Source organism: Sphaerodactylus townsendi, linkage group LG07 (genome assembly GCF_021028975.2).
Source record: "Sphaerodactylus townsendi isolate TG3544 linkage group LG07, MPM_Stown_v2.3, whole genome shotgun sequence".
Classification (NCBI taxonomy): domain Eukaryota; kingdom Metazoa; phylum Chordata; class Lepidosauria; order Squamata; family Sphaerodactylidae; genus Sphaerodactylus; species Sphaerodactylus townsendi.
In genome coordinates, this window is record NC_059431.1 from 56,501,806 (window position 1) to 56,529,360 (window position 27,555).

The 27,555-nt window shown below is 41.9% G+C and overlaps 1 protein-coding gene across 1 annotated transcript in view; it reads left to right on the plus strand.

Moving 5' to 3' along the window:
- COMMD10 (COMM domain containing 10) overlaps positions 1-26,555 on the plus strand; it is a 71,006-nt gene extending 44,451 nt beyond the window's left edge. The window contains exons 6-7 of the mRNA XM_048504112.1: positions 25,106-25,165; positions 26,034-26,555. Coding sequence (XP_048360069.1) covers positions 25,106-25,165; positions 26,034-26,072 — 99 coding nt within the window. The 3' untranslated portion in view covers positions 26,073-26,555. The remainder of the gene's footprint in view (positions 1-25,105; positions 25,166-26,033) is intronic.
- The last annotated feature ends 1,000 nt before the right edge of the window (positions 26,556-27,555 follow it).

Genomic DNA, 27,555 nt, shown 5'->3' on the forward strand with positions numbered 1-27,555 from the left:
CACTGGAGCTTCTAACTAAGACTGAGGGGAAAGAGTGAGATACAGAAAATCAAATAACAATGAGGAAAGAGTGAAAACAGCACATGGAAGGAGAAAATAGAAAGTTTGGAAAAAATAAACAAAGCCTATGGCTAATATCCTCTCCGTGTCTGGCTCAGTCATCAATAAAGTCGTGATGGTGGATTTTTTTGCTTTTTACTGAAATCTTTGTGTGTGTTCAATGAGCTTATGACAGACTGCACTGCTTGGATGTGCTGTACAGACAGCACCTTGACTGGCTGCTCCAAGCAGATAATTGGTTAACCCCAGGAGTGCTAAGAGGGAAAGTCTGTGAGCTAGAGGTTTTTTGATTTAATTGAACTGAGGTGAACAGAGTTCCCTGGATTGATCTGGTTAAAGTACAGTTGCTGTCCAGTTGACAGGCGTAGAACTCTGAGGTGAATGGAGTACCCTAGACTAGTGGAGTTAAAATATCCTTTACGCTTTCTAAAGGGTCAGTTAAGAACTGGGTACTAGAGAGTGAGAGAGTTCCCAAACAAAAAAGCTGGAGTACTGAAAGAAGGCCTGTTAGGCTCTTCCTAACCTCTTAGGAAACCTGAGAGAGTCAGTGAATACTTACAATAGAGTGTTTTTGGAAAAACAGGTTCTTAAGACCTCTCAATATATTTATCTTGAATAATTCTGTCCACAGTATCACAACTTTTCACGAACCTGTAATATAAAATTCTGTACTGTATGTGTACTGGATTGTTTTTCCTCAAGAATGTCCAAATCCTGATTTCCCCTGACCTTTCCTCTTCTTGTTTAAATATGTGATTTTTTTTGAAGAACTACCCAAGAAAGCCTCAAGTGCCATTTCACCTGAGTAAGAAACTCCTGCCTCTGAGGTAAAGAGAATTTGGCAAGGGTCATCATAGAGCCCTACCTAAATGCTCTTTCAGATCCTTATTAATCGTTTTATTTTCTTCAAAAATCCTTGAGGCGCAAAAAGAACAGTGAATTATATTTTACTTCTGTCATGTTTATGTATTTTGATTGAATCTCTCCCACTTTAATCTTAGCTCCTGAAGCTGAAATATATCAAGTCCAGCGCTAACATCTGTGTACATACATTGTTTTGTTAATGCTGAAACTGTTCAAAGAATTTGCATTTATACTTGCAGTGTCCCTCAGTTTTGCCAGCAATTTGAGAAAGGATAATTGAGTACAAGTTTTGGGTTTACAATGGCATCTGTAAATAGAAATGATTCCTGTAAAGGTTACTGAAATAGTAATTTGTATAGATATCTGTTATGTTACAGGAAGCTTTAAAGCAAAGTTCAAGAATGCTCCATCCTGCTGAGCTCTTGGGTGTTGCTTTTTCCCTTCCTTGTGTCTTGGTTAATAGTTTCATAATTGACAAATCCATCAAAACGGGAAAAGTGTGTCTTTAAACAGTAGAATATCTTAGGCCAAAATATAAATCTCTATGCCTGGAGCTCCTTTTCCGAACATCTGCATAATTCCATTTCTCTTTCTTCAGATTTTTCCATAAAACCATTTAAGGTCAAACTTGATAGAAAAGTTCATGTGTAAAAGCAAGATGGAGTGGGTGGTTGTGGTTATATTTTAACATTAATCAAGTTCAGGTAATTTTTAACAGTGAATTGAATGTATAGATGGGGAGGGATTGTTTAACTCTGTTACATCTCTCAAGGGATGAAGTAATGTAAAATTAGGTGGAGCAGGGGCAGGGCTAGATTGTCTTCATACGTTGTGTTTTTATGTTGAGTTGGACTACTAGCCTCTGTCTAATTGCCAGATGGTTGTTGAGTAATGAACAGTGACATGATCATGACTCCCTATGCAGTTGCGATTTTCAGAAGTATACGAGAGCTACATGACATAGTACTGATCTCTGAGATTGGCATGAGTTTGGATCATTCAGCAATGAGGTAATTAGCTTAAAACACTTATTCTGGATTTGTTATCTGTTCTTAGAGAAAGATCCCAGGGAGCAGAATTATTTAGATTGCATTGGTCGCACACTTTGGATTCAACAATGTACTGTTAACTCATCACATTATACCTTTCTAATATTTTTACTTTTATCTAGTCTTATTTTAATTAACTACACTTCAAAACTAGATGTCAATTTGTTTCAATTTGTTTCAATTCAAGATATCAATTTGTTTACCATGATTTTAAATGTTGTGAATTAAAGCATTTTGTTGTGGATGCTGATCACTTACCTAAAATTACAAGTAATCAGTGAACCATTCAGTGTCATGATCATGAAATATAGAGCTCCTGGTCTGTTCCGTATAGCACAAAAAACACATCTGTGGGACGTCTTAAAAAGAGTCGACTGCTTTTTTCACTCTGCACACCCAAAATAAGATGTCTGGGAGCCATCTTAAAAATATTGGCTTCTTTTTGGTTCTGGACAGCAAAGGTGTCAAAGCCCGGCTGTTTTGTTCTGTGGTTTGTTTCACCCTCCTATTGTGCCTGACATTTTTGCATTCTGGTGAAGGGATTCTTCCTGCTTCCATTTGCTGAAGGTTGCCCCAGGACGTCTGCTCTGCAGACTCTAATCCTTGGTGCCCTTTTAGCCCAAAAAGTACGTTGCTGTACTCAGCTCTTCCTGCCAATTTCTGTAGTATATCGTTTTCCTATTTTTTAAAATTCTGGAGGAACTATTGTTGAAGATATGCAGACATGCATAAAAGAATCTTATCTGCTTGGAGGACTCCCAAGGAAAAGCATTGGGACTATGGATGGCAGGTCTACTGCATGCTTTTCAATGCCCTCTGGAAGTCTTATTTGTGCTGTGCGAAATGAACCTCTGTTTTAAAGACAGAACAAGTTATAGTCCTTTTGTTTTGCCTTTGAAAGAAGTGGGCTGCAGCTCACATGTAGTGCATCTAAATCTATTTTTCAAGTGTGAGTGAATCTATGGATACTGAAATCCTGGGCCCACATGTGAGAAAAGAGATTTTTTTTCTCGAAACTTGAGGAGGGACACCTCAGATTTGCAGAAAACTCTTAAAAGGTGTGTGTGTGTGTGTGTGTGTGTGTAGGGGGGGGTTGATCTTCCCCAAACCAATAACATTATCTGCTCATGTGCAAAGTACTCTCCTGCAGAGCTGACCAGCAGGTGCCAGTGTCCCTGCCAGCTGCTGGGGATCCTGCTGCATTCTCCAGGGGCCCTGTACTGCAGCTGAAGAGGAGGTCAAGGTAAAGAGGGAGGGGAGAAAGAGATATGGGAAATATTGACAGAGAAGGGGAGGGGAAGAGGGGGTAAGGGAATGGGAGGGAGAGAAAAAGAAGGGGAAAGATCAACATCAAAGGGAGGAGAAAGAGTGGTGGTATGATTGTCAGGGAAGGAAAGAAAGAGACGTTAGAAGATTATTTGAGAAGGAGGAAGCACTCTCTCTTTAAGTTTCTTGTGGGCCCCCACTTATAAGTTCTAATAGCAAAAGTGTGGCCCCACCTGTGGATGTCTAAATCTGTGGACACGGGCCACACAAGAAGAAAACAGATATTTCCGCAAACTTGGAGAACCTTCCAGGTTTGCAGAAAAACCTGAAACTAAAAAATAAATAAATTGTGGGGTTAAATACCCTCTCAAAAACAAAAGCATTGTTTGAGCGAACACAAACAATTGTGCTACCTCCTTCTTCTCTGTTGGTGGACCTGGTGAGGGTGGGGGGAATCTTACCTGGGCCTAGCAGCAGTGATGGAGGGAGCCTCAATGGGCCCACCAGGAGCCGTGCCAGACATGCTGCTGAGAGAGGCAGTGGTGTGGCGGAAGCCTCAGCACCCAGATTAGGAACTGTGTGGGATTTCTGCTGTGAATGGCAGAGGGTGGGGGGAAGTGAAAGAAGCTGCATCAGGCTCTGTATGGTGGCAGTAGTTTGGGTGGGTGATGGGGAGCTGCAGTGGGGTTGGATTACTAAGAAGGGTAAGGATTTTTCCTGTGGGCATTGTGGATCCAAACTTGTGTTTATAAAATATTGTGGGTTCAGACTCCAACCTGTCTTTTGAAAGTACATCTGGGAGCAGCACTGGTAAAAAATATCTTGTGAGAATGTGGAGAGCTGCTGAAGGTGATGGTGCGACATGGCACGAGACAGCTCTTTCTAAAATAAAAACAAACATGAATAATAAAGAGTAGGGAGCTTCTTACTTTAAGAAACAAAAGTTCTGTGCTTGTAAAAGGATTGATATATCCTTAGTAATCCAGAAATTAGTAGAAAAAATGTTACCAGTTTTTCTAGGTAATGGACTCAGTCGATATGAATGCATTTTCCTGGAGGTTTTCAGTGGATTTCTGCAGTACTCATAATAATTATTGACCAAAAATGCTAGTCCAAGCTCAGTGTGAAAGCTCTGATTTGGTGAATTTCCAGTTCATAAAAGCATTGGTTGTTTTTATACAAACTTGATGTATGTCCTAAAACATTCTCTTTTCCATTTTTGGAACAATCAATATAATGAATGATGTACAAGACTGAAATACTCACGGGGTGGGGGGGGGGAGATGGTTACTGTGATTGTTTAAACAGGAAAACCTAAACTCTTTTTTCTTTCTGCTCAACTCAGGCTTCACCCCCCCTCCCCCCAATTTTTTTGTTTCAAATGGCATTCTCCTTACAAATAAAATACTACTTGTAATCATCCATTAAATCAGTTACTTTCAAGAGTGGTTTTTCCATTATGCTAAAAAATAGTTTTTCTTTCAAAAGCAAGTTATTTTACTGGGTGATTGATTTACTGAATAGTTAGTAGGCAGAATAAAATAATCATCCCTTTCCACCTCCATAAAAATGTGATTTAACTATGTGCCAGTCATCTCCCATTTTCTTTCTTTTTGCAGGACTGAAATCGCAGTCCTCAGCAGACACCCTTCTAAGTTCACTTAGAAAAAGATATAGAAGAATATAGCTCTGTTTAGGGTTGCATTGATAGTCACTCCTCATTTCTGGAGGGGATGCTGGAAATCATGAGTCTCAACATCCAGCCTGGAGCTCTGCAGAACCCAGGCCCAAGGCATTCTTAACCATGAAGAGAAGGAAGTAGGTCATGCTAGATATTCCTATTTGCTATCCCCCTTTTTTTGGCAGATTTCCTGTGGTACCTTGAAGAAGTATATTAGTTTAGTATACTGTATAGTAGAACTTCACTTTATGGACTATGAAATGGTTTAATTTCATGTCACATTTAAGTTTTGGTTTTCTAGAAACTTTACAGAGAAGTATTCTGATACAATATTCAAGAACTAGTTAAGTTTGGGTTCAAGCTCTGTCAACGAAAGTTCTGTTGTTGAAATTGCCATAAAAGGTTATTAATTCCATCTGTTGCATCTACTATATTTTATAAACCTTTCAGCTGAAACTGCAATATCAAAGCAGTAGGTAATTATTGTTTGGCTGAGTTGAGAACTATTCAGGAGCTCATGCAGCTTTAAATTGTCGTCGTATGTTCGTAATTATGAAATCCTTTGTGGAAAATAAAAGAATATACTGCAAGGGTCTTTTCTAAGAGTTATTAGGGAATGTGTGCACTCACTGTGAGACTGAATTTCTAGTTGTATATCTTTTTGTCATGATCTTTTGTATCAAACGGAATAATTAGTTAGTTCATCTTCTCAGATATGTTCCTTGGCTTACTGTTTAGGGTCATAAATCATAATGTTTGTAGAGTGCTATTAAGCAGTTTTGCTGTTGCTTTTTGTTCAAGCTTTCTGGCTAGGATTTTCCCTGCCCCCAAGCTTATTAGCCAGATCTGTGGTGGGTATGCTCTGGATTAATATTCAGTCGATGTTAGAGGGCAGTAGAAGAAAGCTTCAATTATTAGAATATTTTTAGCATATACTATTTTGCATATTGTTCATTCCTGCTGGGGTATTAAAATATAATGTGTATTTGGTCACTTCTCTACACGCGGTCATCAGAATATGAACTCGTGCAAATGAGATCACCACAGGTAATCTATTTAAAAGAACCATAACTTATATTATGACACTTTCTTCCTGCAGTTCACAGCTGGGCTTTACCAGATAGTTTAAAAACCTGTTTGCATTTCTATACAAATCTGAAGTTTATATATTTGACTAATGTTACTTGGATTCCCCCCCCCCCCAATTGTCACTGACTTGAGAAGTAGAGAGTGCTTGCGGTTTCCCCCTAGTACAGGGGTGGGGAACCCGCGGCTCATGAGCCGCATGCGGCTCTTCCGCCGCTGTTCTGCGGCTCCATGAGCCGAGCCGCCGGGCCCATCTTTGCCTGCCCTGCAAGCAGCAGGGCGGGCGCATCCCTCGCCCACGGCCGGCCAGGCCACGCCGTGGGCTTTGCCTCAGGTGCTCTTCCGGCGGCCGGCCAGGCCGAGCCGCCGAGCCCATCTTCGCCCGTCCTGCAAGCAGCAGAGCGGGCGCATCCCTTGCCCGTGGCCGGCCCAGGTCAGCAAGGCCAGCGGGCTTTGGCTCTTCTGCCCATCTCTGCTTCATTGGCATGGCGGAGAGTGCTTCCGTGTAGTGGCCGGCCAGGCCGAGCCACCGGACCCATCTTCACCCGCCCTGCAAGCAGCAGGGCGGGCACATCCCTCGCCCGCGGCCGGCCAGGCCGCGCTGCGGGCTTTGCCTCGGGTGCTCTTCCGCCGGCCAGGCCGAGCCGCTGGGCCCATCTTCCTTCGCCCGCGGCCGGCCAGGCCGTGCCGCGGGCTTTACCTCCTGCCCGTCTTTCTCATTGCGAGGCGGGTGCTTTCCCGGCGGCTGGCCAGGCCGAGCCGCCAGGCCCATCTTCACCTGCCCTGCAGGTGCGGGGGGGTGAGCGGGCGGGGGGCTCGAGTGAGCAAGTGGGCGGAGGGGGGGCGTGCGAGCGAGTGGGGGGGTGAGCGGGGGAGGGTGAGCCAAATGGCTCTTTGAGGGGAAAAGGTTCCCGACCCCTGCCCTAGTATAATATTATGCCTACATAAAGGCATACACCCCTTTATGATTACCTTCTAAACTATACCCTTTACCACCAAAAGATCTAAGTGCGGTCAGTAGTGCTTTGGTGGAAGAGAGAGAGTACTGTTTTTCTGCAGTAGAAAATAGTCCCTGGGTTTGTGGCAGGGAGAGGGTTGGAGGGGGCTTGGGAGGGCTGGTGCTGCCTTGCTGGGCCCGGCTTGGTGTTTGGGAAAGGGGTGGGTTGGAGGAGGAGGAAGTAGCGGTGGATGACTTCACAATTCTACTTATATCTTTCAGTGGGTCAGAATATAGATATTATCTGTTAATTACCTGATTCTGAGTAAAGCAATACAGAGTTGGGTGTTCCATTCAACACATTTCAAGCCATCTTTAAAGCGCCCTGGCCGTTTTGCCATTCTGCACTTTTTTCGCAGCTTTTCTTCATGGCATGTTATTTGTCGACTTTATTTTTAACATTCTAAGATTAAAGCTATAGCAATATGGTACCATAACAGTCAAGTGCATCTCAATACTGGTGATATAGCAATTCAGTTCTGTATCACTAGCAGTTGGATGTGTACGATTCCTATGATGCACTAATATTAAAACATTTTTGAAAAGCTGAAAAATAATGCATTGGGGGTAAAACGAGTCCCAGAAATTTTAAACACCATACTACAGCAATTCAGAAGTTCAGGGAAGAACTTGAAATGAGAGAGAACAGTTTTTATAACAAAACAGGTGAAGCTCAGGATGCCAGTGAGACACAAGTGACTTTTTCTGAAAAGATAAAAGTATCATTAGCAGATGGGAACCCAAACGGTTGTGCCTGAAATGACCCAAAAATTCATTAGCAACAGACTGATCGAATGGATTATAAAGGCTGTTTGAAAGGGACCATAGTTATTTCCCCTGAAACCTGAAAGAGAACCCAAATATTGACCATTTTTCTAGATATGTCCAAATTAAAACTTACATTTTTCTTGATTTATTACATCTTCTGATTAAAAAAAAAGCAATAACATTTGCTTGGGTTTGAAATTGGGACGTTTCTAAGAATTAAAAAATGGTATGTAAGCATAATTCTCTTACTCCTGTACTTCCTTACTAGGCCTTTTTGCTACATATAGAAGAAGAATGTATGTAGTAGAGTTCTGAAGCACAAAATGATGGCATGTCTGATTTTGACATGCAGCTAAAAGTATCTGCAGAGTTAACTTGAAATTATTTATTTATTTAATCAAACCTGTATGCTGCTCTCCCCCATAGGGCTCATTTAGGGACATTGAAAGAGGTTGGCATCCAAAGAGAGTTCAGACTGGCAGTAAACTTGCTTTTTCAGCATTTGACAATACTGAAAGACTACTCATAAAACCTCAGTTTGAGTCCATGCTGAGACCCATTATTATTAATAATATACATAGCTTGCAACTATCTAATTTTATTGAGAATGTGCTTTGGATGTGAAATAATTTAAATTTAAGGGTTAAGGATTAACAATTCAATTTAAAAGTATCCCCATCCATCACATTTTTAATAGAATTTACAGAATAACGTCTCTATGTGTGGTCAAGAGCAAGATGGTAAAAGTTTTGAATTTAGAGTCAGTTCTCTTATTGTTATGTAACAGAATTGCTAATTGAAATTACATTTCTTAGAATGGATGGATTTATTTAAAGCCTTTTCAATAAATATATCTTTCAGTGAGATTCTAGGGTTCTTTTGTCTGTTTTAAAATAACATTTGGATTCTGAATTTGCCTTTCCAAGATTGGGTGTAAATTACTGATTGGACTATTTATTCCTACATTCGTCTACATTTCTTACCAAAAGAGAAGTGGGTTTGCTTTGCATGTGTCTTTTTAAAATGAGGTTTAGGACTGATCAGCATTGCAAACAGACAGCAGAGTTTATTATTCTCTGAGACCTAGTGACTACTTAGAAAATGATGAAAAAACGAGTCTTCAAAACCTACCTTCTCCATGAAATTTTTGACATAACCCCTCAGCCATCACCCCCTGCCAAAGCGAAGCCCAAGTTTGTACAGCTGAAGTGGACATATATTATTTCTGTTTATCTCTATTGCCACCTCTTTTGTGGATTTCATTAAGTCCAACGATAATATATGTGTTTCTTGGGGCATAGGCTTGTTGATTTATGCAGTGATGTACCATGAGAAAATGGGGCCTGGATCAAGTCCTGAAATTGTGCCCCCCAAATTGCACCCTCCCCGCAAAACTGCTCCTGCAGGTGAAGTGGCAGGCTGGGAGAGGTGGGACCAGGCAAGATGGTGGGCTATATGAGATGGTTTCTTGGATAAGCTGAATAGATGAAGGTTCCAGACTCTAGTGTTTTATTCTGAAGGACAAATATAACAGCCAGAAGCATCATTCTGGTCATGATCTTTCTGATTCCATTTGCAACAATGATAGCACACCTCCTCATTCATTTCCTTCTGAAAACTTCCAAGGATTCCATTATTTCTCTTCACTAACTGCAGTCACTTCCATTTCATCTTTAGTTATTTACTGACAGTGACAGTAAGCCAGACTAACTGATTTCCAAGATTCAGCTTTTCATTTTGCAACTAGGATTTATGCCCTTTGATCCTAAATTTCTGGTCTTGAACTTGCCTCTATATACCTCATCCTCTGCTGGTTTTCATTATACAGGTTTCTAATAACTTTTTGTGTGTATGTTTTGCATTGACTTTGCTTGCAAATATTTCTCTTTTGGGCTATTAATCAGGGCATATTGATTGGCTAAATACAGTCCCTGAAACAGCCACTGGAAAAAATTCTGTTAGATGGTGAATTTACGATTACTTATTGTGACTTAAATCTCTGCACTCCAATTCTAAGCATTGATTAGGCATTATGTTCAATTGAATACAGCTATGTCTACTTAAAATGTTGGCCTCTGTGTGTATATATATAAACTTGGATCCTATGGACTAAATTTACATGGACAACTAGCCATGCAGCTGATAAGCTGCGGTGAAGAAGCCGAATCAAGCTTGGACTGCTTTTTTGTCAGTGTAATTTCTAGCATTGTCAGAAGCACCACTGATACAAAAGACATGGGGAGTGTGATTTTGTCTGGTTCTCATTGGAGGTGGAGGACATCTTGCTAGGTGATTCCCACTGTCCAATCAGGGAGGCAGGAAATTATTTTCTTGCTTCCTTCTTCCTGTACTCACCCTTGCCTCAGTTCTTTTCCTGCCTCCAAAAGAGAAGTACTGTATATACTCGCAGATAAGTTGACCTGCGTATAAGTCAAGGCACCTAATTTTACCACAAAAAAGTGGTAAAACTTATTGACTCGTGTATAAGTCGAGGGTGGGAAATGCAGCAGCTACTGGTAAATTTCAAAAATAAAAAATAGATACCAATAAAATTACATTAATTGAGGCATCAGTAGGTTAAACTTCACCCCACCTTCCCTTCCACTGCTGTGTGCTTCCTCTCTCTGTTTTTCCTTTGTTCTGTTCCTTCTCCTCCTTGGGCCTCTCTATTCCTTATTCTTTCAACTCCTTCCCCCTCTCTCTTGTTCCTCCTCAACAACCACGCTGCCTGGTTCCTTCTCCCGCCTTTTCTGCCTTCCAACCCAGCTTCCGTCCCTATATGCCCCTCCCAACTCCCCCGAGCCTGCCCTCCTCCCCTCAGTCTCAGTGTCTCCTGGGACAGCAGAGCCTGCCGACACTGTTTCCATGGAAACAGGCTGTGACATTTCAAAGGAAGTAGAATGGGGGGGAAAGGGGAATCCGAAAAGATTCTGGCAGGAAGGTTCAAGCTTCCAAGCTTTGCTGTATTTGGCAGTACGAATCAGAATAATGCAAAGAACTTCTGTGAATTCCTTCCCCTCTGAGCTGCAACTGAGCCCTTCTCTTCCCCCCACACATCCCCTCCCCGGCTCCTGCTGTTTTGCATCGGCTTCATAATCCAGAACCCCCAGAGCTGCTGGGAAGGGAGAGTGGGTTCTGTGCCTCTCTCTTTGATTCTGCCTCTGTAGCTCTGGGGGGAAGGAGAGGAGGGCCCCAGGGGGTTTGGTTCTGAAAATGCATATCCTTTGACTCCTTGATTAGGTGATCTCTTGTGTGTTTTTTCATGTGAGTTTGTGCCTTTCTGTCTCCTGACCTTCCAATACTGGCCAATTGGAAGCCGCTCCAATAAAATCATAGAGGAAGCAGCTTGACGTCTGCCTTGATTTGTGGGCAGGGAGGGTGGTTGTTTTGTGTGCAGGGGTGGTGGCGGGGAACGAGTGTGAGTACCAAGGGGGAGGGCTCAGCCAGGCACGCACCCAAAAGCCAACTTTCCCCTTGTTTTGCACAAAAGGAGGTTTCCCCCACACAAGCAACTTCTGCAGCCGCACCAAGAGCAACCCGGCACCCCGCCCCCAGCCTCTGCTGAGGCCAGAAGAAAGCTGTGGGGGTTCCCTCTTTGCTCTCCTGGACTTCCCGGGAGGGGGTGGCCCAGCACAAGCAACTTCTGCAGCCACAAGAAGAGTGGCCCAGCGCCCCGCCCCCAGTCTCTGCCGAGGCCAGGAGAAAGCTGCGGGGGTTCCTCCTTCTCCCTCCTGGGAAGCCCTGTACCCAGACAAGCAGCAACAAGCGGCACCATCTTGGAATCGCAGGTACCGATAAGTGGTGACCCGCGTATAAGTCGAGGGGGCATTTTTCAGCCCAGGAAAAGGACTGGAAAACTCGACTTATATGCGAGTATATACGGTACCTACAGTGTAGCACAGCTACACTATATTAGTCATAGCATTAGGCTTGTCTTTTTTCTTTCTATCTTTGACCATTGCTTCCTTCAACTTATTTCTTTTCTATCCTATAGCTTTTCTAGTTCCTTCTTATCTTGGATTCCTTCTCCTTTTCTTAGCTTTGGAGCTGTTTTTTTCTCTCTCTCCCCCCCTCCCTTCTTCTTTTGGCGGGGCGAATGACTTGGAGCTTGTTAATCACTCTGACTTGGTAATTGCTGCTCAGTTCATGAACCACACTGATGGGGGAAGCCTCTTCTCAGACCCTGAAGAAGAGCCATGCAGCAAGGGTAAGCGCTAGGTGCCATATGGAAAAATGCAGCCATCTGCCCCAGCAGGGTAGTCTAAAATGCCACGCTCTGCAGTTTGTGCCAAAAAGTACCACACGGAGGATGACCCAGGCAGTAGCCACAGTGCTCAGGAGGGTTCTGGTAGCCATCCTGTGGCCAAATTCTGCCCTTTCTCCAAACGGGACTCATGTTCCTCAGGTCAGCAGGGAGCAGAGAATGACAGGGAGGACTAGGTTGCCAACGTTCCTATTCCCAGTCTCCAAGGGGCAAAATGTTTCTCCAGATCTTACCAGTTTCCTAAAGATTGTGACATTCCCCTGGTCCTTATAGTCTTCATGAGGAAATGCAGACTTCTTGTGAGCAGCAGGGGTCCCTGTCTAACTCTCACCTGCCCTACCGCTACTCCAGAGCCCATATCTGACTATAATGCTAATATAGCAACCCCTGCTACTAGCAAGCGGCTCAACAAGGCAGCCCACAAGTTAATTCCTACCTTGCTTATGGGTCTGATGCCCTCATCTCTTTGATAACACCTCTGAGTGTAAATCAGATGAAAGGGAAGAGTGGAAATTATGTCAGATGAGAAAGAGGACGAAATGGAATTGCCTGAACCTGCTACCAGGTTTTTCAAGGCAAATGACTTTGCTTACCTACTTTCAAAAACCTTGCAAGCCCTTGAGCTACAGGAAAGACTAGGGGAGGGTCGGGGTGATCAGCCCTCAGCTCCCAAAGAGAATCAGCTTAAACATGTGTTGTGCCACTGGACTGTTCAGTAACAGGACTCTGTATTCAGTAGATTTCTTTATTATGAAACAGTATCAGGAATAAACATTTAGACTTCTATTGCCAGAACTAAGCATAGCCAGCAATGCAACCTTCATTATACTCCACGTCGCCCCCCACATCATATCACCCATCCCTAACTACCAGTTCCCATGTGGGGGATGGCACACCTCCAGTCTCACGGTCCAGATGAAGAAGCCTCTCCCCTCACCCCGGGACAAAACAACCTACATTCCACACTACTGACAAAATTACAGCAGGTGTCTAATGAGCTGATAAGGCATAGCCTGAAAAGCAAAGTGGAAAAACACAAGCACAGCAGGGAGCAGGAATGAGAAGAGACAGGTTCTGACATCAGACAGGAAGCAGCATGGGCAGGAGACAGCAGGCATGGCAGTTCAGATGGGCTGATCATGATAACATGCTTTCTACAAAAAGCCAAGCCATCCTATGTTATCAACAATTTTGTCAAGATTATGTTTGGTTATTTGTTGAGGTCCACTGGGCAGTTGCTTTGAAATTCTTGTTTTGAAGGTTGAATTACATACTAGTTACTAAAAATCCAATGTCAAGAATGATTTTTTCTTTTTTTCACGAGATACTGGGTGGTTATGAAATTATCATATTGTTTATAATGCTAGTGTAAAAATATTTACCAGAACTGTTGCTGTGTATCTTTTGATTTTAAAAGTCCTCACTATTCCAACATGCACCAGGAAAAAAAATGACATTAAGTGCTGGAATTAATGTGGGTGGGGCTGCATGTCTTTCACTAAAATGAATGCCTGTATTCTTCAAAATATGTTATAAAGATATTATAGCAACAGTGTCTGTATTTGCTTTAGCAGTATTGTTTATGTAGATGCTCACAATAGTTGTCTTTTAAATGGCATGATAGGGTTTAAGAAATTGGCTTACAGAATAAAGGATGATTCTGATGCTACTACAAAACACAAAATATACATAATTCAGCCTCATCAGTTTGAATCATTAGAAATGTTTAGAACATTGCTGTAGTAAACTGTTTGGAGTTCAGTGGTGTTAACACAGATTTGTACTATCATAGAATTATATGAGGTGGGTTGTTTTAGTAGAGTTCTAATGCATTGCATTAAATGGAAGATTACAGTTAACAGGATTCTGGTGCATAGAATCACAACTAATTTTCTTTTCTGAGTTTTAAATCAGAAAATAAGAATGAGTCCAAATGCTCAGTATCATTCAGTGGAAGTCCAAGGGTCAGCTTAGCCTAGCGGTTCGTTCGGCAAACTCAGTTTTCTCTGAACAATCATCCCATATCAGAGCAGTCATAGCCTCGTGGTACAGAGACTAGGATTATAGATGGAGCTAGGCAGAACAATATTCTCTTTAGTCTACATAAATGCTCCACATTCATGGGTGTAGGTGAGTCTTTTGAACTATGCAGGCCTGAAACTAATCTTTTTCAGTCACGGGTTCCTATAGGCTTTCAGAATTTTGTTTGTATAGTTGGGCTGGGAAAAGGGAGAGTTCTTTCAAAAAATAGATTTGAGTCCAGCTGCACCTTGGATAACAAAACATTTTTGGGGTTTGAAACTTGTATCTCAAGAAGGGAGCTTTGACTCTTCAAACCTTATACCCTAAAAAACTTGTTGGTCTCTCAAGTACTCCTGAACTTGAATCTAGCTGTTCTACTGCAGGCCCCCAGGGTTATCCTCTGAAACATAAAGAAATTGGTTATGAAGAGTCTAATCTGAGAGATGCTGAATTTTAATTTTCATTTTCTTCCTGCTTGACTTCTTTCTACTGAGCTATTTAAATGTGTGACATTAAGCGGAATATGTCTATAAAGCAACTGTACACATTAGATTAGTTCACACATTTTAGTTTATGTAAACCAAGTGGCAGATCACTATCAAAAGAATGGCTGTAACATAATGGTCCCACATGGTTGCTTTTAAAAAATTCATACTTAAGTACCTATGTGATTACTGAAGCACCTGTTGATTGCAAAGATTAACCAGATTGTTAGTTGGTTGCCTATCTGAAGGAATAACTTTCTTTACCCTTATAACCTCTCCTCCCTCACATTAACCCGTACATTTTCTTTGTATTTTTAATGGCGTCTTGGTTGTTGAGAGAAGAATATTTTATACATTAGCTGTTTAAAAACATAAAATAAAGATGACTTTTGGAATGTTCTGTTGCTTAGTACAGCATGGCCTATATACCAATATGCCATAACTCCTTTATCTTCTCTCCTGCCCCCTTGCCCCACCTTTACCCAGGTGAAGAACAACTGAATAGTTAAGGACATTCGTTTGTAGTCTTTATGGCAGTCATCATAAAACATGGCTGAGACTTACCTTGGCTGCGGTTGCTGCCTGGGAGTGGGGCAGGAAGAGTGGTGGGGGGAATTTAGCTTGAGTGGGGGCATTCAGCTGCCTGAGTGAGCAGGTAACATGGCTGGAGGAGGCAGGGCCATGGCCTTATATGGGCAGGCTAGGCCAGGCCATTCCTGCGCCTCTTCTCACCTGGGCTCCGATGGCTTCTTTTCCTTGCCCCACCTGGCAGCTGCTTATCAGGCCACATGACCAGACGGAGAAGTGGCTTTTCCTAAGCACTTTTAGGTGATGCCGGGAGGCCTGGATCAAGCAGGATAGCAAGCAGCTGACTTGTGGCAGCTAGCAACTACAAATTAGCTGACTACACTGGGCCAGCACGGGCAACCCGGTCAAGGGCGTCACTGGACTGCAGGCAGCCCCAGGTCCCTTGAGGACTGAGGTGAGCAGTGGCATTGGGGGCAGCAGCCACCCCACTGACCTGGGGAGAGCTGCACTGCATGCAGTCGCAGGGGCCCTTCATCCAGTCAATGGGAAGGGGGGTGTACGTCATTTTCCTGCCTACAGAAACTTTGGCTCTCTGTCTTCTAGATCTTCACTGAGAGTTTCTCACGGTGCAGTGTATCCTCAGCGTGCTCCCCAATGAGGCCTCAGGCTTAGAACATTCTTCCCTGCTCCATTTATCTTCACACTTTGAAGTAGGTTAAGGCTGGGAATGTGTGACTAGCCCAAGATCACACTGCAAGCTTCTGTGGCAGCGTAGGGATCTAAATTTGAGTTTCCCAAACTCTAATCATGACACCATGTTGGAAGGACGTATGCCACATTCAGAGAGATCCAACCTCGGGGATAGGGTGGTATATTAAATTAAATAAATAAATAAATAATAATAATAATAATAAATTTTAAGATTTTATAAAAGAACTGGTACCCATTCTTGTGAAATGGCTCTTCGTCTGTTTTGTTATGGGGATGGTGACAGTGAAAAGCATATGCGCTCATCAAGGTGCACTTAAATGGACTAAAATACTTGTAAACTTTTTGCTACATTAAGATATGTATAAAATGTCAATTTATAGACTGTACTGGAAACATTCCAGGTCCAGTGAAGTTGGATGCTAGCTCAGAAAGAACTAAGCTTATTTTTAGTCATATTGGTGACTTTCATTTGACAAAGTAGCTGATTCAATAATATGATGGGTGAAATTCACTTTTGCTTGGAATTTGTAGTGTAGAACAATATCAGTGTGATAATAGCACAATTGGTTGTTGAAATGTGTACTTGTTGATTTTTTAAACGATTTTCCCTCTTGTGCTCTAAATTACTTCATTGCTCCTGAGTGTATGCAGTAATGTAATAGTATGCTAATTAATTCCTGTGAAGAAACTCTAACTGTACCAGACAAAAGATTCTTGAATGAAGGCAGAAAATTCCCTTTTTACCTCCTCATTTCTCTCGCTCTCCTTCCTTTTAAATCTCTAGCTAATATAATGTGATTAAGGTGTACTATTTCTGTTACAGAATAGTTAGGCAGGAAAACAAAAGTTCTACTTTTAATCTGTCAGATATAATTCATGAAATGAATAATGAAAGAGGCCTTGAACAGGAATTTCTATTTCTTAGTTTTAATCTGCGGGTTTCTGGTTAACAGTAAAACTGGTTAACAGTCCTGTTAGAGAGCAATTCCAACCTTTAAAGATTTTCAAAAGCAACTTAACACATTTGATATCCATGTCTAAGCTTTGTTTTTCTAGTGAATTTTTAAATTGTCATGGTATATCTGCAAAAACTTTTTTTATACTGTCATTAATAAATTTTTTATTCTGTTGGACAGGTAATTGGTAATCTGGTTTGTTCAGTTGGTTCTGTTTAAGAATATGAAGAAATAGAAATGTGTGCCAGGTATGAAACCAGCACAAAAGGAGAGTAATTCTTGAATTATAACATTTTGCCATTGATGAGATTTCTTTAGTGAATAAAGGGCAAAGAAGTCTACAAAATGTTTGTGTTCTCCCCATGCTAGCTGATATTCTCATCTAGAGGTGATGCAAATTAGTAAACTGGATACAGCACAAAATACCTGCTGATGTTAGAGCTCTTGAATAAGTGAAAGGACAGAAAAAAAGATCATGGTAGCCACTGAGCTAAGTCAAATTTATTGTTTCTCCACTTGTATTTCTGCTCATGCAAGACATTTAGCCAATTTCTAGGCATTATAATATATAGAAAGGAAAGTGCTTGGTGTTTCACAAAATCTTGCATTTTTCAAAGAGTTTTTGTTAGTTTCCAGCAGCAAAACTACACGAAACATTTCTACTGCTTCTATTGGATTAAGAGCAATATAATGCAACTGAAATCCATAGATACAGTTAAAGAGACTACCCAGTCTGTCTCTCCATCTGCTTTTTTTGATCTATTTAACATTGGTTTGCCACATTAGTGTTTCTAATTGAAACTGTTTTGGTTTCCCTTTAATTGATGTCTGCCACAATTAAGCCAGGTTTAAATGATTGAAATTATTGTTAACGTGCAGAAATTCACATAAAGGATACATTTAGACTCCAAAATGTGAACTGAAATATGCTTTGTTTAGAAGCTAAAATCTTTCAATTTTTGATCTTAATGTGATTACCTTTCAATCATCTGTTCCTGTGTGCATTTCCCTAAAAAGAGGGAATAGTCACAGTTAGGTACAGATTTGAAGCAAAAAGCTTCGGGGTGAGGTAAGCTCTTGCAGCAGCAGCAACTGGAAGAATTCACTAAGTAGGCTATGGTCTATAAAGACTGTCTATTCTCTTACTAGGCCATGGTTTGATCTGTCATTGAGATTGTCACATTGACTATGTAAACAGCAAATATAACTGTTTTAAAATCATCCAGATTCTGGCTCTTTAAGCAACAAAGATGCTCTCTTGTGTTTTGTCTTCATATAAAATCTTTAAAATAGCAAAGTGTATAAAAAGGTGTATTTATCAAATGGATCAGCAATACTCTGTCCGGACATTTCTATATTTTTTTCACCAACATGTTTGTAACTTTCTAATAGGTATTCTCAGAAATACACAGAAGCTTTTCTTTAACTTGGTATGAATGAAGCTAGCCAAGTTTTGGCAATTTAAGAGCAGTGCCCTAAGCAGTGCCAGATTTCATTGGATGGTTAAGCAAATTGGATAAACATATTTATTTAGTGTGACGAGCAAATTTCCAGTATATTTTTTAATATCTGTTGTTTACTGTTGATAATGGAATGTTAGGTTTTTGTTCAGACTGCATGTGACACTCAGAGACACTGAGACTTTATTTCAAAAGTGATTTCTTTTTTTCCTTTCTTCCCAGCCACTTGTTGACTTTCTCTCCATTGAAGACTTGACAGAATGCTTTAAAAACTCTTTTGCTTCCCTTTTAGCATATTATGTTCTTTATAGAGAGGATCAGCAGGAATCATGGCAGATATAACTGCCTTTCCAGTACTTCGGTTTTTTATTCGCTATCCTGTTCCCAGAATTGCTTTGTTCCTTCCATCAGAGTAAAGACTAGCCTCTCATACAAATTACGGATCCTTTGTAAGTTTCCTTAAATTGCTAGAAAGAGGCTTTTTCTACAGAAGAGAGAAGGAAGCCTTGAGGTAGACATTCTGGCCTCACTGATTTTATGGTTGTTAATATCTTCTTTAAATGGTGTATATTGGTCAGTGTGTTTACTCATCTTGGGGGTTCAGTGTGTCAGACCTCAGCTCTCCAAAGTAGTTGAGCCAGTGGCAGAATCTGATTCTTGTAAACTCTTGCTTTCCTTTCCTTTCTTGAATCAAAGATGTATTTATTCCTGATAAAACCAGTAAAGCATAAAAGGGGGATCTTATTGGATAGGCTTAGCCACTGAATTGACTTTGTAGCCTATTATTATTATGAATATCAATTTAGAAGGTTATACTTATCATAATGAAAGAGATTCCTGAGGGTAGAAGTAAGCATCAAGGGTTGTGCATTGGACTGGCTCAAATCATTCCTCATGGCCTAGCCCTAGACCCAAATAATTGCTATTGGAGACAAGCGTAGGCATCAGCTGGCATTTATAGTCATAAGGTGACAAAGTAGCTTAGTGAGTGATAGCCACAAAGGTAGTAATAGTGGAGGATGGCTATGATATCAGAGCCCACTATGACATCACAGCAGATTATCCATGGGCGTCACAAATAAGCAAATTCAGTTAAACTAAACATCACCATCCCATGCAATGTTATACCTTTTCAAGATCACTGTCTTCAATGGACTTAGTAGACTATACTTCTGCTTAGGGATTGCACTGTAAACATACTTTCAGAACATTGTTCTGAGTCAGTTTCACATTTTTTGAAATGACAGTTGTTGGTTATAAAGTAGTTGAACCAAATATTGCTTCTGTAAATCTAAGAGCTGTGTTTCTCAGGATAAAAATCACTGCAGTTGTAGGGGTTCAGATACCCACCAGCTCATTCACTTTATAAAAATATCAGCTGTGTAAAAGAGTCCTGTTTTTCAGGCTGGCTGTTTTTCTGTCTCTTTTCCCATAAAAGCAAGAAGTGTTTGGATCTATAACCCCCTTTCTCTCCTATAAGGAGACTCAAGGGGCTTACAAATTTCTTTCCCTTCCTCTCCTCACAAAAGCCACCATGTGAGGTAGGTGGACTAAGAGAGTTCTGAAGAACTGTGACTAGCCCAAGGTCACCCAGTAGGAATGTAGGAGTGGGGAAACACATCCAGTTCTCCGGATAAGAATGGTCCATTGGATACTCACCTTGAAGGGCCCTTCATCTGGTAGGCTAGGAGGCCATCTTGTGTGGGTTTTTCCTCATCCTTCTGTTAGGAAGGCAGGAACTAAATTCTTCAACTTCCTGTCCTGGGCTCTGACTCCATTTTATGGACAAAGTAGTAACTAGTAAAAACAACAACTATGGAACAGGACGTAACATATAACATTTATAACCACTGGAACATGTAAGACAACAAACTAGAGCTAGAAGGCACTGTAACCCTGGAACACGCTCTGATGATGACAAAGGGAGGGCCAAGATGGCGTCTTAGCCTAACAGGAGAAGGGCCCTTCACAGTGAGTTTCCAATGGACCATTTTCCTGGAGGCGGAGCAGTGGGTCATCAATAGTTTCTCAGAACGTGCTCCAAGACCCTTTTCCCAAATGTCGTCTTGGTGACAACCCAGGAATGTGCCTGACAAAGGATGATGTGGAATACTAGGTTGCCACTCTACATATTTCTGTCACTGAAGCATGCTTTCTAAGTGCAGTGTTGGTGGCCGCACTGTGCATGGAATGAGCTGTGATTCCTGTTGGTACTGGTAAGTCTGTAGATTTATATGCTTCAGTTATACAGGCCTTGAGGGTAGAGCTGACGACCGCTCTGGACATCTGATGGCCCAAGTTAGGTGATGCTATGCTAATAAACAGGCTTTCCATTTGGGGTATGCTTTCTAAGACCATAAGGGTGCACATCCAGATTATGCCAGAGTCTCTCTCTGGGATGTGGACAGAAGTTTGGAATGATAATCTCCTGTTGGAGATGGGATTTTGGGCTGAAAAGTTGGATCTGTATGTAGGATGATTTTGTCTTGGTGAAAAATGCAAAAATTAGAATTGGCTGACAGTGCCCTAAGTTCTGATACGCGTCTTGCCGACGTCACCGCTATCAGAAACAGGACCTTTATTCTGAGCCAGCGAAGGTGAATTGGTTGGACTGATTCGAATGGAGAGCAAATTAATGCTGTTAGAACAGAATGCAATCTCCAAGATGAATTGGAGGAGGTTGTAGTTGTCTGACACCTTTAAGGAAACGGGTGATGTCCGGGTGTTTGGAGGCTGGGAATCCCTGGAAAAGTGGCCACACAGTGGTCAGTGCTGCAATTTGACAGCATGAGGTGGAGCAGCGTAAACTGGTGTTGAGGCCATCCTGTAAGATCTCCATGATGGAGATTGTGGGCCCACTTCCTTTTGCCTACACCATCAGACAAATGCCTTCTAGGTCAAGTTGTAGATCCTATTTGTTTCTTGCTGCCGTGAAGCAACGCGGCAGTGATTCTTTCTGAATAGTCCTGAGCTGTTAACCTGCTCCATTTAATAGCTACATGGTCAGATGTAGCCACTCCGGGTTTGGATGGAGGATGGGACCCTGAAAGAGCAAGTCCAGAAGCTGAGGTAACTGAAGAGCGGGACCAGTTGCTAGTTCTTGGATCATTGAGAACCACGGTCGTCAGGGCCAGTAAGGGACCACTAGAATGAGCTTGACTTTCTCCAGAGCAATCCTCCTCAGTAGTTGTGGGAGTACTGGGAACAGAGGGAAGGCATAGAGGAGTGCCGGAGGCCACAGAGCTGTTAGGGTATATACTGTCAGTGCCTTGGGATAGTAGTACCTTGAGAAGAATGTCAGCAGTTGTGCGTTTTTGGCTGTAGCAAAGATATCTACCCTTGGAGCCATGAAGGTATCAACTGGAAGATCTGCCGATTCAAAGTCCATTCTGCCTCGAGAACCTGTTTTCTGCTCAACTAATCTGCTGAAATAGTAATCTTGCCCTGAATGTGATGTGCCCAAATCGAAAGGAGGTGACTCTCCACCCATGACAGTATCTTGGTTGCTTTGCAGTGTAGTCTGGAAGTTCTGGAACTTCCCTGATTGTTGATATAGATCTTGGCCAAGATATTGTCGGTGCGGATGAGCACCTGTCTGTGAAGAATTTTTGTTTTGAAGCAACAGAGAGTGAATAGGATGGTGCGAGTCTCCAAATTGTTGATTGGGAATAGGGTCTCCTCCTTGGGCCTTGGATGAACTGGTTGTCCAGGGTGGCTCCCCAGCCTGACAAACTGGCATCCGTGAATATCTGGATACTGTCCTGGAACAGATAGGCTTTCCCTTGACCTAAGTTTTTGTGAGACATTCACCATTGTACATTTGTTGTGAGACATTCACCTTCAATGAAGTTGGCACGGTTAACATTTGATCCCTCTTTTCCATGATGCTGCATTGGTAGGGGCAGAGAAAGTGTTGCAGATGTCTGGCATGTAGGGGTTCCCACTGGACCATATCCATGGCTGTGATCATTCGGTCCAGAAGACTGACAAGGCTCAGAAGGGAGGCACGTTTGGAGAGAATTACGGCCAAGACCTTCCACTGGATGGTCAGAATCTTGTCTCTTGGGATAAACAGAGAGTTTTTGGTGGTTGAAATTATCTCTCCCAGGTGTTCCATTTCCTGTGAAGGAATCAGAGATCTCTTGTCATGATTCACTAGGAACCCATGTTGTAGGACCCTGAAGACATGATTGATTTCTAGATTTGCCTGTTGCTTGGACTGGGATTGTATCAGGATAAGTAACCATGACCATCCAAGTAAGGATGGTCATGGATGCTCTATTGGTGCAGAAGGGTGATGGGTGCTAGTAGGATCTTGGAGAAGTCCCATAGGGCTGTTGCCAGGCCAAATGGTAGGGTTCTGGATTGGAAGTGTTGACTCCACGCAGCGAACTGCAGATAACAATGGTGGGATGGGTGTATGGGGATGTGCAGGTACGCCTCTATAAGTTCCAGTGAAGTCATGAAGTCCTCTGGCCAGAGGGCCTCTATGATTGTGCAGAAAGATTCGATCCAGAGGCAGCGGAGATTGATGCGATGGGAAGCGGTAGGCCCGTTAGATGACGAAGGAACAAAAGGTATGCTAAAGGATGATAGGGAGATTGCAGAGAAGCTGAATGAATTCTTTGCATCTTCACCCAAGAGGAGATGAGAAAAATTCCTGCACCTGAACCAAGCTTCTTAGGAGGTGAATCCGAGGAACTAGCGAAGATAGTGGTAGACAAGGAAGAAGTTCTGGCACTTATCATATGCACATTGCTATGTTCCTCGCTTGAATGTGGTTGATTTAGAAAAATCTCCCTCTCCGTCTGCACCCCCATAGATACTGTATTCCAAACTGAAGTAACCCCAGCTCCTATTGACTTTTCCCCAGGGATCAGTTTAAAGGCTGTACTGCCATCTTTTTAATGTTGAGTGCCAGCAACCTGGTTCCTTTTTGGTTAAGATGAAAAGATGAAGTCTGTCCCTTTTGTACAGACCTGCCTTGTCCCAAAAGGTTCCCCAGTAACTAACAAATCTGAAATCTCTGCCTTACACCACCTTCTCATCCATGCATTGAGACCCTGTATCTCCGCTTGCCTAGCTGGCCCTGCACGTGGAACAGATAGCATTTCTGAGAATGCCACCTTGGGGGTCCTGGACTTCAACCTGTTACCTAGCAGCTTCAATTTAGCCTCCAGAACCTCCCGACTCCATTTCCCAATGTTGTTGGTGCCAATGTGGACCATAACTGCTGATTCCACCCCAGCACTGCCTTAACAGCCTATATAGACAAAGAGTGACATCCACAATCTTCCACCAGGCAGGCAAGTCACCATGCGATCATCACATCTCTCACAAACCCAACTCTCTACATTCCTAATGATCAAATCGCCTACTACGAGGAGCCTCCCATCTCCCCAAGGGATATCCTTGGTGCGAGAGGATAGCTGATCACCAGTTAAGGAAGGGGTCCCATCTAAGGGAGCATCTTCCACCACCTCAGACTGGCACCCTCCGTCCCCCAGATCCTCATTCTCCATGATATCTGACAAGATGTCACCCTGGGAGTGGGACCTGGCTGTTAGGTCCCTGAAAGCCTTATCTGTCATCCTCTCTGCCTCTCTCCGCTTCTTCAGGGCCACCTTGGCTTCAAGAGAACACACACGTTCCCTGAATGCCAGGAGCTCATTGCAGCAAGGGCACACATATGACTTCTGTCCTAGTGGTAGATAGTCGTACATGTGACTCTCAGTGCAAAACACTGGAAAGCCCCTACTCCCCCTGCTGGCTTCCTGCCTTCATATCTAATTCTGTTTAGATATTCAAATATGAAACTTTTACTGAGCGCCTCCCCCTTGAGCTTTCTGTACCTTCTACTATCCCTCAAGATATGTCCTTATTTAGTAGAACATCAGCACGTGCCGTTAGGTGTGCACCGCTGCTTCCAGAGGCTGAGCAACACAGCTAATAGCAAGCCCCACCTCTCAGAGGCCTGGGGCAAGCACACGGTCCAGACAAAGAGAAAAAAGAAAACCCCTGTTAACCCCTGTTAAAAACCTTTGTTAACAACACACTGTTAAAAAGATGTGGCTTTGAGAAAAGCCTTCCAAAAAGAAAACCAGAGCTCACGTAGCCCTTTCTGTCCCACTCCTCTTCTCTACTTCAACTGCTCTGCTGCTGTTTCCAGAGACTCTCTGCTGCTTCCAGTAGTACATACAGTAGTGCATGACAAATCATAAGTTTATTCCTACAGAAGTTTATTACCTGCCATCTGTTTTGCCTCCTGTGTCTTCCCCCAATTGTTACTTTTTAGTTTTTATTATTTAAGCACTTCTTGGAAGCTGTTTAATTGTTAACATTGGCTGAATGTCTGTGCTTTGATTATGTGTTCCTGCATTGCAGGATGGACTTGATGGCCCTTGTGATCTCTTCCAAGTCTATGATTCTATGATTCTGTGTAAATGACTGTAGCAAATTCAACATGGTAAGTCGATGACTGTTAGATTAATGTGAGGTATTAGTTCTTTACTCTCATATCATTTTAATGGCTATGTGAATTCAGTCACATACAGTGCCTCATTAGAATAATATTTATTAGTTCCCAAAAGATCTTCTGAAGAAAGTTGAAGTATAATCTTGTGTTTTATATGTGCCTTTGAAAAAAGATAATGAACTTTTTTTCTAGCATCTATGTTCTTACAACTTGGAGAATAACTACCAGATGAACAAAAGAAAATGTACCATGAACAATATGATCTATAGCAGTTCATGGGTATGTTCTTGCTGCTGTATATTCATACAACTAGCATCAAAACTTTAAAGGATGTTGTACCAATAACAGTTTGTACATGTGAAGAGAAATTGCGAATAACCTCACATAACGTAACCTAACTTCTTGGAGTTTCTTTTTTCCTTTTCTTTCACAGAACATGGAGAAAGTGCTTGTGGAATTCAATCATCAAGAATTGTTTGAATTCTATAACAAGGTCAGTATTGGTATTTTTACAGGCTTTCTAACATTTTGATAACCTTTCTTTTTCTTTAATAAGTCTTTATTGCAAATCCTTAGTGGTTCTTGCTGTGAACTTTCCTTGTAAACGTGTAATAGTTTCATCCCCTAAAGCACTGCCTTTCTGAATTATGTCTCATATAAAGTACTAACTGGATACAGGTTTTAATTTTGCTCTTAAAATAATTTTGAAAATGTAATAGTTAATGGACTTGTTATTAAATATCAAAAGAAACCAAAAGACAGTGATTGTAAAGCAAAAATATGTTTTAGAAATATTTTAAATAAATCATGTCCGTACAAACAGGGAGCTCGCCTAGTCAGTGTGTGTGTGTGTGTGTTTGTGTGTGTGTGTATAAAAATTATCTTTCTGTTTTGTATCGGAAATAGCAGCACATCAGCTATAATTATATCTTAAGCATAAGCATAAGCATTTTATTGTCATTGTGCACGCACAACGAAATTTACAGCAGCATTCCTCGATGCACACAATTTCAGACTCATACATCATCATCCTCCACCCATCCCTACACAGCCCCAAATACATCAATATGAAGCAGCGGAGTTTAGCATAGCCACAGCTCTAGAGTAGAACCTGCAGAGAATAGCTTTTTAAAAATTTGATTCTGATTAATTCAATGGAAAAATACATTGAGAAGTTCGGGATTTTTGTATGGAGCAATCCTAAGCAGCTCTGTTCATTGGGGCTTACTTCTGAAGAAAGTGTTCATAGGATTGCAATATTATTATTCTGTAGATAGAATTAGTATGTATCTTTTAGGTTATGATTGTTTCTATTCTATGTATATGCTTCTAAATATCTTGCATGATTTCTTTTGTTGTAGTTCGAAACTATACAAGCACAGCTGGATTCCCTTACATGATGCAGTTTGAAGATTAGCTTCTTTATCATATTCCTGCCATTTCAGTATTTTCTGTTAAAAATTGTCCAACTGTGTCCTGGAAGTACTCAGGTGATTGATTTCGGTAAATGGCTTATCTCCTCCCTGACCAGTAATATTAGCTAAAGGAAATGTTAAGAGTACTGATGTTCTAATTTACTTCTTCACTTTCTTAGACCCACAGTGTTCAAAAACATACTGTTTGTATATGATTGGAGCCATGGCAAGGAAAGCAGTCACTGAACTGTTTTCTAGTTGTTTTAAAATGCACATTCTTCTTTATTTTGTGGGGGGTTGCATGGTAGATATCAATTTATGGAATGTTAAAGAAGGAAATGAACACCAGCATGTTTAGAAAAGAAAAATGTATTAATTGATAACCCATTAGACATTTGTTAATATAAAATTCTATCTACAATAACTATATCTTACTGGTAAAAAATAAAGATGATTTTGTCCTGTGTATTTAAATTTTATTTCTGACACCAATACCTTCTATCTCTTTCTAGGCATTCAGACTACAAAGAGCAGCCAAGTCTGTAGCTATGTCATATACCTCAGTAGTTGTAAAAATATATTAGAGGACTCCTAGCCAGTGGTGCATCTTGGAGGGGGGGGGGAAGGGGCGGGAAGGGTCTCACAACACCCACGCGCCTCCTTCTCCAACATTTGGTGCCTTCGCAGGTTGCACCATTCCCCCATCCCCCCGTGTCTCCTTTCTCAGTTGTTGCTGGCCACGTCTGCCAGGGTGGGGGCTCGTAACCAAATAGGCAGCCCCCCAGCTCTCCCATTACCACTGGTAGCTGCCTCTTGTGCTGCCTGTTCAGTGTGAGGAGGTGATGTGGGCAGGTGGTGTGAGGACCTCCACTCAGGCACTGGCAAGTTTCTGTGGTTCAATGTGCCACTCCTCCCTGACCAACCAGACACGCCCTACCTGTGCCACATCCCTGGGATGGCACCTGTGTACAGCCCTCTAGTGCCTCTCCTTCCCCTGCAGGTGGCTGTGAAGAGTTACACTGGTACTTCCTCTCTTCATTCACTCTCCTCCTCTGTACTGCTCTCTCTCTCTCTACTCCCCCTTTCTGTCTTTTTTCAAGCAAAATTCTCTTCTATACAAGGTCCTGTAGCCATAGGAGGAAATAAAAATGAGCTCCCTGTATCTTGTGTGACTGGCAGTTGCTGTGTAAACATGGATCATTTTCTTCCCAGAATTAAATATGAGTGTAAGGGTTAGACCAATTTCAGATTTTGGAGAGATGATTTGAAATGCTTTTCTAAAATTGAAGATATTCAGTCTTCTGCACCAATATCTTTAAATAGCTTTTTATATAGAAACCTCCCTTGCTGGCACAATTTAAAACACTTTGTTTCAAAATGTGGCTCTTTTTATTTGTATCCTTGCATTTGAGCCTTCAGAGGATGACATTTCCAAGGTTTTGTATAAAATGATTAACATGACTACAAA